Below are 13,688 nucleotides of genomic sequence, written 5' to 3' on the forward strand. Positions count from 1 at the left end.
ACCTTTCAACCCAATTCTGCAGTTTACCCAAGTTTCCCAGTGACCTGCAACATTCTATCACACTGTCTACCACTCCACCAACTTCATTGTCATCTGCAAACTTACTAATCCATCCTCCTATGCATCCGTCCAAGTCATTTATAAAAATGACAAACAGCAGTGATCCCAAAACAGATCCTTGAGGCGCACCGCTAGTAACTGGACTCCAGGCTGAATATTTTCCATCAACCACCACTCATTGCCTTCTTACAGAAAGCCAGTTTCTAATCCACACTGCTAAATCTCCCTCAATCCCATGCCCTCCGCATTTTCTCCAATAGCCTACCATGTGGAACCTTATCAAAGGCTTTACTGAAGTCCATATACCCCACGTCAACTGCCCTATCCTCAGCCACATGCTTGGTCACCTTCTCAAAAAAACTCAGAGGCTTATGAGACATGACCTGCCTTTGACGAATCCATTTTGACTATCTCCAATCAAATTGTTGCTGGCTAGATGATTATAAATCCTATCTTTTATAATCCTTTCCAAAACTTTTCCTAGATGTAAGGCTGACTGGTCTATAATTACCTGGGTCATCTCTACTGCCCTTCTTGAACAAGAGTACAACATTTGCAATCCTCCAGTCCTCTGGTACTAAACCTATAGACAATGATGACTCAAAGATCAAGGCCAAAGTCTCCACCTCCTCCCTAGCTTCCCAGAGAATCCTTGGAAAAATCCCATCTGGCCCAGGGGACTTATCTACCTTCACACTTTGTAGAATTGATAACACCTCCTCCTTACTGACCTCGATCCTTTCAATTGTAGTCGCCCATAACTCAGTCTTCTGTACAATATTCTCCTTTTCCTGAGTGAAAACAGATGAGAAATATTCGTTTAGCATCTCTCCGATCTCTGCAGGGTCCACACACAACTTCCCACTTCTGTCTTTGACTGGCCCTATTCCTACCCTAGTCATCCTTTTATTCCTCACATACCTATAGAAAGCTTTACGGTTCTCCTTTATTCTACCTGCTCATGTCTGTTCGTGTCCCCTCCTTGCTCCTCTTAACTCACAGATTAGCTAGGAAGGATTTAAAGAGTAACTCTCCATCGCCTCATCTGAACCATCTTGCCTCAACGTCACACAAGCCTCCCTCTTCTGCTTAACAAGAGATACAATTTCTTTAGTAAACTACGGTTCCCTTACTTTATCACTTCCTCCCCGCCTGACAGGGACATCCTATCAAGGACACGCAATATCTGTTCCTTAAACCAGCTCCACATTTCGATTGTCCCCACCCCTTGCATTTTGCTATCCCATTCTGTGCCTCCTAAGTCTTGCCTAATCGCATTATAATTGCCCTTCCCCCATCTATAACTCTTGCCCTGTGGCATGTTCCTATCCCTTTCCATTGCTAAACTAAACGTAACCCAATTATGGTCTCTCGCTCTCTCTCTCTCTCTCCAAAGTGCTCACCTACCACTAAATCAAAAACCTGGCCTGGATCATTACCAGCTGTTGGACCAAAGGGTCTGTTTCCATGCTGTGTGATTCTATGACTCAATCTGTGCAGCGCTAGCAGTTTTCATTTGGGCAGGAATTGGCCTCTGGGCATGATGGGATTGGGGATTCCATTCTAGGATTCCCTTTCAGACATCCTCTGCTGGGCAATGTGTGCATTAGTTGAAGATAAGACCTTAAGAAGTAGGAACAAGATTAGGCTGTGTGGACCCTTGAGCGTGCTTCTCTGTTTAATAGACTGTTTCCGCTGTAGCTGCTCCATGGTGGTGTTTGCACAAGAGTGGGGTGTCGGGAATTAGAAAAATTTGCTGCAACTGGTGGATGTTAAAGGACAACAATTCATTTCTGAATCCATGGTTTTTAACTTGATGGGGAATTTTGAGGTGATGTTATTATTCAGATTCATTGGTAGAACTAACAGGTGAAGTATTGAGGTATCCTTTCTGAATTGTAACAGTGGAACAGCCATGGTGTGCTAGTGTGAACCAAGTGTATTACTAAGGTCATTAACATTGTACTGATCCAGTTTTATTCTGTGTGGCGTCCAACTTTGAGTGTTGTTGTTGAAATTACACCCTTCTCGGCAAGTGATGATGAATGTTCTGAAGTCTTGTATGTGACAGAGAGATCCTGGAGAGAGCAGGATTAAGTTAACTGCTAAGTACTTGACCATTTGGATTGCTCCTCGCAAAAACTCTCTGCAAATTTGCTGCCATTGTGAATCTCCTCCTCTGCACTAGTCTTTTTGTTCAAGTCAGTTAGTGAGGGAATTTCTGTGGATCTTGGACAAGTAGCTTTGAATCTATTCCAGAGCCAGTTAATCTCCCCTACCAGTTCCTGCTCCCTTATTCTTAACCCCAGGCAGTGGTCACTGTTCCCATAATGATCCTGAATTGCCCTGCCCAATACACCACCACTGTAAAAATGTACCTGATATACACACAACCCTCCTACGCCGTTTGGAATTCCTGGCTATTGTCCGTTCAGCCAATGTCAAAACAGTCATCAGCATTGTTGTGGGGCTGATCAGATTGAGCTTTTTCATTAGATTGAGAGAGTAAGGTCTGAATATCTCACGGTGTGAAGGAGGGATGAATCGGGTGTTAAAGGGGGTGAGGATGAGCACTTGTGGTGGAGTGAAGGGGTTGAGCAGTAAACAAGTAAATGCTGGTCATGAAATAATAAGTAATTGTAGCTGTTATTTTTGAAAATGTTTTGCTGTGAAACAGCTGGAAGTTACATTAAGTCCAGCTTTGTGACATTTAAACAGAATACGGCTGCTATTGGCATGAAAGAGTGAGGTTATTTGCTTTCCCTTGACTATCCTGCATCACAAGGGAATAGTTGGATTCCAGGTACTTTCCACGTTTCTGAAGAAGCCTGGATTGGAACTCCTACCAAAAATGTGGAGACTGTGCATTGTTTAAAAAAAAAATTGTAGGAACAGTTCATACTCAAAAGTATCAGGCAATGGTTTGTTTTGTTTCAAGCTTTCTGTTGTAGAATTTTGTTTCCGATTTATAATGATCATTTATGCCTTCTCATTTCTCTCCCTCAAGGATCCAATCTATGTTCTGGAGAACAACATTCCAATTGATACGCAGTATTATCTGGAGCAACAACTTGCAAAACCACTTCTGCGAATCTTTGAGCCCATCTTGGGAGAGACCAAGGCAGAAGCTGTGCTCTTGAGTGAGTGAACTTAAACCTTGCAGCATTAATCTCATGTAGTGACTGTTGTGGAATTATTACTCTTATTGAGCTGGTTTGTTGTTTTTCTGCAGATGTTTCATTACCCTGCTGAGTAATGAAATGTCTGCGGAAAAAGAAATGAACCAGCTCGGCAACCATAACATCTATAATCCGAGCTACAAATCTACTCTAAAACCTTAGAGTCTTATTGACCATACCTTTCTGGCATAGAATTATTAAGTTCGGTGACAAGTGTTTTCTTCTTCGTTAGAAGTGAGTCACCAAACATCAATGGTTTAGTGTAAGTCTGAAGCATACATTCTTCTTTTGATTATTGATTAAGCCTGTTGTCTCTTATAATCCCTACCCTCTGCAAAAGTTCTAAGAAAGTTGTGCCCTTAATTTTTTTTCTTCTACTGGCTTTGTTTGAATGACGCTCAATGACAAATCGAGAAAACCCACTTCTTTTTTCCCTAAAGGCACTAAGTGATGTTTGGTGTGATTTATGGCACATATTGTACCTATTTCAAGTGGTTCCCTTCATTTCTGAGTTTAGATACTGTCGATTAGCAAGCTGTTCATCTGAGGAGTTGAAGTCTAACTTGATCTGTCTTCATCTGAAAGTTTGAAGACTGGTCAAAGTAGGAACTCTGACTTATCAAGGCAAATTTAAAAAAAAATACTTGGATGTAAAGAAGCACCTGCCGCTAACCTAGCTGATTTACCGCTGACCAGGCTGTGTGTTTAGCTGCAGCTTTTAAGGAGAGATGTTCATAAATTAAGATTGCATTTGAGAAGCTAGCTGAAGGCACTCCTTACTAAGTTTTTGAGGGTGTTGATTTCAGCCGTTTTTTTTTTCCTAGGGGGAGAACACACGAGATGCAAGACTGTGCTGACGTCAAAGGTGGGTGGGCTCATGGCCTTTGCAAAGAAAAGAAGCACATGCATAGGATGCAAAGCCGTGCTTGATGATAATGGTAAGGGAACATGAGTGACTGATAACTGATTTCTGAGAAAGAACTTGATGTTTTGTGTTTTTGAGACTGCTAAATCTTATCTTTATGGTCTTTCTGCACTTGGAGAGTTTTGGATGACATAATGTGAAAGTTGTCCCCTCTATCAGAAAGAAGTTTAAAAGTACGGTATGAATATCGTTCTTTTTAGATGGTGAGTTGATATTTTGGTATAATATGAAGATCCTTCGTCCAGAAGAGACCACCTCTGGGTGTATATGGACTTGGGTGATACTGCAGGCAGGGAGTCCAAGTTCTTCATCCATTAATTAAGTTTACCGTCTTCTGCCTAAGTCAAATCCTGTTTTAGACTAGCACGTTAGCATCTGCAGTCTTTTAAAGAAGTAGAGAATAGTTTAAAATTATAGGTGGGTTTTGAATGAGGCAATACTAAAATCAAAGTTTTGAAGTGAAAGAGTCATCAGCCAGACTTCCACAGGTTTTCAGTTGAATTGAATTTTATGATCTATTTCAAAGAGACAATGTGATGAGTAACGTCTTGATGCATTCAACTCCCAGAATGCGCTGAGTGGCAGGTAGCCTCCACATACAGTCATTCTATTAGTAGCCTATTAAGGGTTATCTTATTTTATCTTCGGTGAAAACCGAGGAATTCTAGTTTTTGTAGGTTTTGTTGAAATTTAGTCCTTTTCATGTGAAGGATCAACAATGTCCCCTTTCTGCATAACTTGCAGGATTTAGTCCATGTACAAATGTAGCAACACCTGGACAGTCTCTCCAGGTTTGGGCTCATAAGTAGTAAGTAACATTAGTGCCACACAAATGCCAGGAAATTAAAATCTGAGACAATCTAAGCATTGCTTCCTGACATTCAGTGGCATTACCATTGATGAATTCCCCACTGTCAACATCCTGAGATGCCAGTAACCACAAAATGAACGTCTATCCATATAAATAACTGTAGCTACAACAGCAGGTCAGAGGCTATGAATCTTGCAGTGAGTAACTCACAACCTGACTCCCTGAAGCTTGTCCACCATCCATAAGGCACAAATCAGAAGTGTGATGGAATACTTCCCACTTGCCTGAATGAGTACAGCTTCAAGAACATTTAAGAAGTTTGACACGATCCAGGACAAAGCAGCTCACTTGATTGGTCTTGCATTCACAAACATCTGCTTCCTCCACTGCCAATGGTCAGGAGCAGCAGTGTATGCTATCTACAAGATGCACTGCAGAAATTCACTAAGGGTCCTTAGACAATATCTTCTGAATCCAGAACCACGATCATTTAGAAGGATAAGTGCCGCCGACACATGGGAGTACCACCACTCTCAGTCCTCCTCCAAGCCACTCCCCATGTGACTTGGAAATACGTTGCTGTTCCTTCAGTTACTGGATCAAAAACCTGAAACTCTCTCCCTAACAGCATTGTGAGGCTATCGTCACCTTTGTGAGGACAGCTATGGATGGGCGGTATTTGCAGGCTTACCCAGTGATGCCAACATGCATTGAATGTATTTTTTTAAAATCTCCTCGTTCTAGTGTGAGAAGCACTTAACGCAGAGTTGAAATTAGAGACAACCAGACATTGTTGCATCAGCTTGATGACTTCATTGGCCACAGCCATGACAGAGCAACAGTCAGCAATGTTAAAACCCCCGGATCTCTCTCCACACCCCTGTTTATTAGTGTCACATAATAAGTGGCGAGAAATTAATCTTAAATGCTCTGTCCCTGAGTTTTTATTTCTTTCTGGACCAAAATAAAATACTACATCAGAATCCCAGCATAGAATGGATGTCGCCTAAGTACGTTTAATTTCAAGATAATCTGGAATCAATATGTTTGAGAATTGGAGACGTTTTGTTTTGCTTCGAGAAATCAGAGACTCTGCCAGATGTTGCTTTGGAAATATTAGAATCAAAGGTAAATGATTGGTGTCAGAGAAGAAATGGAATAACTGGACCACAGAGAGGAAACAAAAGACAGGTGAATGATTTTTTTGACTTTGATAATTGCTGCTAGAATCAGTTACCATGATGTTGTTCGCTTAACCACTATCTCATGCATTTGGCAAGTACATGTTACATTAAGGCAGCTGATAAATGCAGTACATGATCATTGACGATCTTCCTTGCCTGGACTAAATAAATTGATTGTGAATTTGTGCAATGAAGAAAATTACATCATACTTCAATATGGCTCCCTGAATCTAAATTTTTGCATTCTGAAAGATACACACATCAAGCAGCCCATCCATCCTGACGCATTGACAATCAGTGCATTTTGCTGCTTCTGCAGAGTACTGTGCAATTGTACTGTGAAGTTCGGGTACTTGTGACATTAGCCAATAATGCGATCATATTTTGGCTCCCTTTTAATTACTCAGCTGGTATACTAATGCAAAGGGTGTATATGGATATATGTTTGATTGAGGGCAGGATTGAACTGAGCTGCAAAGTTTGCCTATCTCCAACATGGTTATGCAGTCTGCTGAGCCATTATTCCTTATTAATTTGTATATGATAGGATACAACTTGGACGAGTTACCGGAATGTGCCACTGTTCTTTGAACTGTTTCCGGAACAAGCAGTGCTACATAAGAACCAGGGGCAAAAGTTGGCTATCTGGCCCTTTTGAGTCTGCTTCACCATTCAACAAGATCATGGCTGATCTTTTCATGGCCTCAGTTCCACATACCCACTCTCTCACCATAATCCTTAATTCCTTTACTTTTCAAAGAATTATCTAAGCATTAAAAATACTCTATGAGGAAGCTTCGATTACTTCACTGAGCAAGAAATTCCACAGATTCACAATCCTTTGGGTGAAGAAGTTCCTCCTCAATTCAGACCTAAATCTGGTCCCTGTAATTTTGAGACTATGCCCTCTGGTTCTGATATCATCTGCCAGTGGAAACAACCTCCTGCTCCTATCTTATCTAGTCCCTTCATAATTTTATATGTTTCTATAAACTGCCCCCTCATTCTTCTAAATTCCATTGAATATAATCCCAGTCTATTCAGCCTCTCCTTATAAGCCAACCCTCTCATCTCTGAATTCAACGTAGTGAATCTCCTCTGCAATCCAGCCATTACCGTATGGAGTACTCCAGGTATGGCCTCACCAGCACCCTGTTCAGCTGCAACATAACATGTTTGCTTTTAAACTCAATCCCCCTAGCAATGAAAGACAAAATTCCATTTGTCTTCTGAATTGCTTTTTGTACCTGCAAACCAACCTCCTTCAATTCATGCACAAGGACACCAAGGTCCTTCTGCACAGCAGCATGCTGAAATTTTTTTACCATTCAGGTAAAAATCCCTTTTACTGTTATTCTTACCAAAATGGACCACTTCACATTTATCAACATTTAATTCCATCTGCCAGACCTTCGCGCTCTCAAAGTATCTATATCCCTCTTCACACTTTCAGAGCTCTCTGAACCACTCGTCTTCATGTGCGTCAAACTTTGACACGTTACATGTGGCCCCCAACTCGGAATCATCTATGTAAATTGTAAACAGTTGTGGTCCCAGCACTAATCCCTGAATCTTACCACTAGTCACTGTACTATCTTCAGAAACGGAGAGGGATAAGTGAATAAAGCTTAGAATAAAATAATAGTGCTGGACAACTGGACTAGCTGGGTAATTGTTTCAGGAGTTGGAACAGACATGATTGGTTGAATAGCCTTTTGTACTGTAAATTCTATGAAATAGCGAGAGGCATACTCTCATGAGAATCGCTTTACCCCCACTGCCAAACTTGCCTCCCCTGCTAGAGCTGTGAAGCCTCCCAAACAGTCAGCCTGGAGTTTCCCTTATTCAAGAATAGAATGCTTACAGCCCAAAGCCTCCTTCGGTCTCCTTCTCATTTCCCGTGGTCAGAGCAGAGACTTAACCAGTTCCTCATTCTTTTCCAGTATCACTCAGCCTCTTCCTGACGCTACATCATGGGATTATAAGTGGAGGGGGTGAGAGTCTGAGCAGAGGGGGCTTTCTATTTTTAAAAGTTAGCGATGGTGATTGTGTTTTCCGTGGGATTCTGTGAACTACTGTTTTTGCTGATGTTTTACTAATTGCAGCCTAATTTTAACTGTGTTTATGGCATGCCATTGGGGTTGCCAGACAACAAAAGGAATCTGCACCTGATATTTTTCTTTGTATTCTTTTCTGTACTCCCTTCCGTTTCTGTTGTCTTCTATCTTTGTGATCTTTTTCTGATGTATTTTCTTTCTCCTCGTCCATCGTTTCTTTCTCCTCGTCCATCGTTTCTTTCTCCTCGTCCATCGTTTCTTTCTCCTCGTCCATCGTTTCTTTCTCCTCGTCCATCGTTTCTTTCTCCTCGTCCATCGTTTCTTTCTCCTCGTCCATCGTTTCTTTCTCCTCGTCCATCGTTTCTTTCTCCTCGTCCATCGTTTCTTTCTCCTCGTCCATCGTTTCTTTCTCCTCGTCCATCGTTTCTTTCTCCTCGTCCATCGTTTCTTTCTCCTCGTCCATCGTTTCTTTCTCCTCGTCCATCGTTTCTTTCTCCTCGTCCATCGTTTCTTTCTCCTCGTCCATCGTTTCTTTCTCCTCGTCCATCGTTTCTTTCTCCTCGTCCATCGTTTCTTTCTCCTCGTCCATCGTTTCTTTCTCCTCGTCCATCGTTTCTTTCTCCTCGTCCATCGTTTCTTTCTCCTCGTCCATCGTTTCTTTCTCCTCGTCCATCGTTTCTTTCTCCTCGTCCATCGTTTCTTTCTCCTCGTCCATCGTTTCTTTCTCCTCGTCCATCGTTTCTTTCTCCTCGTCCATCGTTTCTTTCTCCTCGTCCATCGTTTCTTTCTCCTCGTCCATCGTTTCTTTCTCCTCGTCCATCGTTTCTTTCTCCTCGTCCATCGTTTCTTTCTCCTCGTCCATCGTTTCTTTCTCCTCGTCCATCGTTTCTTTCTCCTCGTCCATCGTTTTTATCTTGTCGTTCAAGGTACCTCCATCTCTTCAAGAAGAGCATCTACTCCAAATAATGTGACTACAGTCACATTGTGTAGGTTTTTAAAATTTGTTCATAGGATGTGAATGTCACCAGCGAGGCTAGCATTTATTGCTCAGTCTTAATTGCCCTGGAGAAGGTGAGCTACCTTCATGAGTGACAGCAGACCTTTGGTTGTGGGCTCACCCACAGTACTCCTTGAAGGAGTTCTGAGATTCTGGCCTGTGAATGACTGTGAAGTGATAGTACGGGTAAGGCAATGTAATTCCAGGTCAGGATATCTGTGGCTTACAAGGCTCTTGTCCTTCTAGGTGGTAGGGGCACAGGTTTGGAACGTGTTGAAGGAGACTTGGGGAGTTACTGCAGTGCATCTTGTGAATGGTGCACATCGCAGTTAGTGTGCTTTGATGGAGAAGGGAATGATAATCAAAGATGGTGGATGGAATGCCAGTTAAGTTAGCTCTTTTGTTCTGGATGATGTCAAACACTTGGAGTGTTGTTGGAGCTGCACCTGTCTAGGCAAAGAGAGAGTATTCCATCACACTCCTGACTAGTGGCTTGCCGATCCTAGTCAGGCACTGGGGAGGTGAGGGTTTTATGCCAGACAATTCTTGGCCTTTGGCCTCCTCTTGCAGATGCAGTATTTATGTGGCTGATCCAGTTCAGTTTTGGTCAGTTGGAGCCTCCAGGATCTCTCTAGTGGGGGATTTAATGATGGTAATACCAGTGAACGTAATGGGTGGCTTGTTAGTCATAATCATACAGCCCAGAAATAGATCCTTTTGGTCCAACTGATTCATGCTGAAGATAATCCCAATCTAAACTAGTCCCACCTGCCTGCTGCTGGCCCATATTGCTCCAAACCTTTCCTATTCATGTACTTAGCTAAATGTCTTTTAAACATTACAACTGTGCCTGCATCCACCGCTATCTCTCTTCACTTGTCGGAGAAGGGCACATGTGTGGTGCCACTGTTGCTTGCCATTCTTCAGCCCAAGACTCTGGATGTTGTCCACATTTTGCTTCAAGAGGGCACCAACTTCATTAGTAGCTAAGGAGTCATGAATGGTGCTCTACATAAACATCAGCAAACATCCTCATTTCTGATATCATGATGGAAGAAGGTCATAATTGTTACAACTGAAGATATTTGGGCTTAGGACTCTATCATTTGGAACTCTTGCAGTGAAATCATGGAGCTGAGATGATTGACTTGCAGCACCAACCTTCTTTATTCGACCTCGTCTTTGGAGTTCGGCATTTTTGTCCATATATGGACTAAAGCTGTAATGCGTTCAGGAACTGAGAGCCCAGCTGGAATCCAAACTAAGTGTCAGTGAGCAGGTTATTCTGTTACAGGTGTCACTTGGTAGCAGTATTGTTAATCCCTTCAGTTATCAAAGGTAGACTGAGGGCAGCATTTGGCCAGATTGAATTTTGTCCTGCGTTTTATTTTGTGTTCAATTATACCTGGAAAACTTCCCACAATTTCAGATAGATGTCAATGTTGTATTTATTCTGGAACAGCTTGTCTAGGGGTGCACTAGTCCAAGAGCACATGCCTTCAGCACTATGGCTAAAATATTTGACAGGGCCCATGGCCTTTGCAATATATAGTGCCTTCACCTATTTCTTGATACCACATATAGTGTATCAAGTTGACTGAAGAGTGGCATGTGAGAAGATGGGTACCTCAGAAAAAGGCCACGATGGAACAACCACTCAGCATTTCTGGTAGAAGATGGCTGCATCTTTGTCTTTTGCGCTAATGTACTGGACCTTCACGTTGTTGAGGATGATGATAATTGTGCAGTTATCTCCTCTGGTTAGTCATTTATTGTTCTCCACCACTCATAGATCATAGAATCTCTACAGTGTGGAAACAGGCCCTTTGGCCCAACAAGTCCACACTAACCCTTAGAGCATCCTACCCAGACCCATCTGCCTATAACCCACTCAACCTACACATCCTTGAACGCTATGGGAAGTTTAGCATAGCCAGTCCACCTAGCCTGCACATCTTTGGACTGTGGGAGGAAACTGGAGCACCCCGGAGGAAACCCATGCAGACATGGGGAGAATGTGCAAACTCCACACAGACGGTTGCCCGAGGGTGGAATCAAACCTGGGTTCCTGGTGCTGTGAGGCAGCAGTGCTAATCACTGAGCCACCATGCCGCCCATAAATGATTGGATTTGGCAGGGCTGCAGAACTTAGATCTGATCCATTGATTATGGGATTACTTAGCCCTCTCTGCTGGCACACTGGTCTATATTGACACCTTGTTTTTCGGTATGCCTAGTGCTGCACCTGGCATGTCCTTATTGAATCTGTTCTTCAGTGGTTGGGGTATATACTATGTCATGAAATTACACATTTGAGTTGATTGTAGCTCTGCTGCTTACACAGTGCCTCATGGATATTCAGTTTTAAGTTGTTAGGCCTGTCCAAAGACTGTCCCATTTAGCACTCTGGTAGTGCACATAATGTGACAGAGACTATCATTAATATGAAGATGAGATTTTCTGTAATGACTGTCAGTGGTCAGTCCATTCAATACATATTTGTGTTAAGTAGATTGTTGAGGGCACTGTCAGATGTTATTCCACCTTGTTCAGACCTCAGTGTGACAGCTGTATCATTTAGGGCTCTCAATAATGGTGCTGCTAAGTCAGTCTTGGTGAAATCCCCCATAAGACCATTAGACATAGGAGCAGAAATTAGGCCATTTGGCCCATCGAGTCTGCTCTGCCATTCGGGCATGGCTGATAAGTTCCTCAACCCCATTCTCCTGCATTCTCCCCATAAACCTTGATCCCTTTGATAATCAAGAACCTATCTATCTCAGTCATAAATGTACTCAATGACCTGGCTTCCACAGCCTTCTGTGACACTGAATTTCATAGATTCACCACCCTCTGGCTGAAGAAGTTTCTCCTTACTTCTGTTCTAATAGATGTCCCCTTTACTGTAAGGCTGTGCCCTTGGGCCCTAGTCTCCCCTACAAACGGAAACATCTTCCCAACATCCACTGTGTCCAGGCCTTTCAGTTTTCTGTAAGTTTCAATTAGATTCCATCCCCCCCCCCCCCCAAACCTTTTAAACTCCAATGAGTATTGTCCCAGAGTTCTCGAACATTCCTCATATGTTAAACTTTTCATTTCTGGGACCATTCGCGTGAGCCTTCTCTGAACCCGCTCCAGGGCCAGTACATACTTCCTGAGATATGGGGACCAAAACTGCACACAATACTCCAAATGTGGTCTGACCAGAGCCTACTAAAGCCTCAGTAGTACATCCCTGCTTTTATATTCAAGTCCTGTCAAAATAAATGCCAACATTGCATTTGCCTTCCTGACTACTGACTCAACCTGCAAGTTTACCTTGAGAGAATCCTGGACTAGAACTCTGCACTTCAGGCTTCTGAATTTTCTCCCCATTTAGAAAATTGTCCATGCTTTTATTCTTCTTGCCAAAGCGCATAATCTCACACTTTTCCACATTGTACTCCATCTGCCATTTCTTTGCCCACTCCCCTAACCTGTCCAAATCTTCCTGCAGTCTCCCCACATGCTTAATACCACCTGTCCCTCCATCTATTTTTGTATCATCTGCAAACTTAGCCAGAATCCCCACCCAGAGTATGTTTTGTGTTCTTGTCACCAGCAGTGTTTTTTTCCAAATGGTGTCCAACATGTAAGAGTACTGATTCACCAGCTGAGATGTGGGCCATAGGTGTAATCAGGAGTTTTTTTGTCTTTTTATTACCTGATGCCATGAGATATCATGGGATCTGGATTTGATGTTGAGGTCTCCAAGGGCACCACCTTCCCAGTTGTATATTACTTTCCAGTCATTCTGGTGGGTGTGCCCTGCTGGTGGAGCAGGATGTAGCAGTGATGGTGATAGGGAATTTTGGGTCATTGTCGGTTAAAGTATGGTCCGTGAGTAAGCTGTCTCCTGTCACACGGTTGCTGAATGGTTTCAGAGGATGGCTATCCCAATTTTGGCACAGTCCCTGGATTTTATAAGGAGGATTTTGCAGCATTGAGAGAGCTTTTTTTCCTTTTTGTTGCCATTGCCACTGTCTAGGTCAATGCAAGGTGGTCTATCTAACTTAATTTTTTTCTTTAGATCTTGTAGTAGTTTTGATAAAACTGAGTGGCTTGCTGGGCTATTTGTTTTTAGGAATGTTAAGAGGCAGCCACATTGTGGGTCTACAGTCACATGTATCCAGGTAAAAATGACAGATTTCCTATTTGAAGGATATTGATAATCCAGATGGGATTTTTGATAATGTTCATCATAAGACTAGCTTTTAGTTCCAGATTTGATTGATTTCTCCAACCATGCACCCAGAACATTAATCTGGCACTGTCTGGATTACTAGTCTTGCAGTATTACCACAGTGCCACTGCTGCCTCCTACTTTGTAAATGTAAATCCATTTCCTGCCCATTATTGTTTGTAATATGCTGCAGATCCATGATTCGTTTTTCTGTCTCTAATAGAGGACAGGATTGGGCAGATGCTTATGGCAG

At 42.6% G+C, this 13,688-nt stretch overlaps 1 protein-coding gene across 3 annotated transcripts in view; it reads left to right on the plus strand.

Annotated features, from left to right (window-relative positions):
- Positions 1-13,688, plus strand: part of pold1 (polymerase (DNA directed), delta 1, catalytic subunit) — a 140,512-nt gene that overhangs the window by 111,167 nt on the left and 15,657 nt on the right. For all 3 annotated transcript variants that reach the window (XM_048521169.2, XM_048521168.2, XM_048521167.1), the window contains exons 23-24: positions 3,068-3,200; positions 4,064-4,177. In XM_048521169.2, the coding sequence (XP_048377126.1) occupies positions 3,068-3,200; positions 4,064-4,177 (247 nt within the window). The remainder of the gene's footprint in view (positions 1-3,067; positions 3,201-4,063; positions 4,178-13,688) is intronic.

The sequence above is a fragment of the Stegostoma tigrinum genome, chromosome 38 (assembly GCF_030684315.1).
Source record: "Stegostoma tigrinum isolate sSteTig4 chromosome 38, sSteTig4.hap1, whole genome shotgun sequence".
Taxonomy (NCBI): Eukaryota; Metazoa; Chordata; class Chondrichthyes; order Orectolobiformes; family Stegostomatidae; genus Stegostoma; species Stegostoma tigrinum.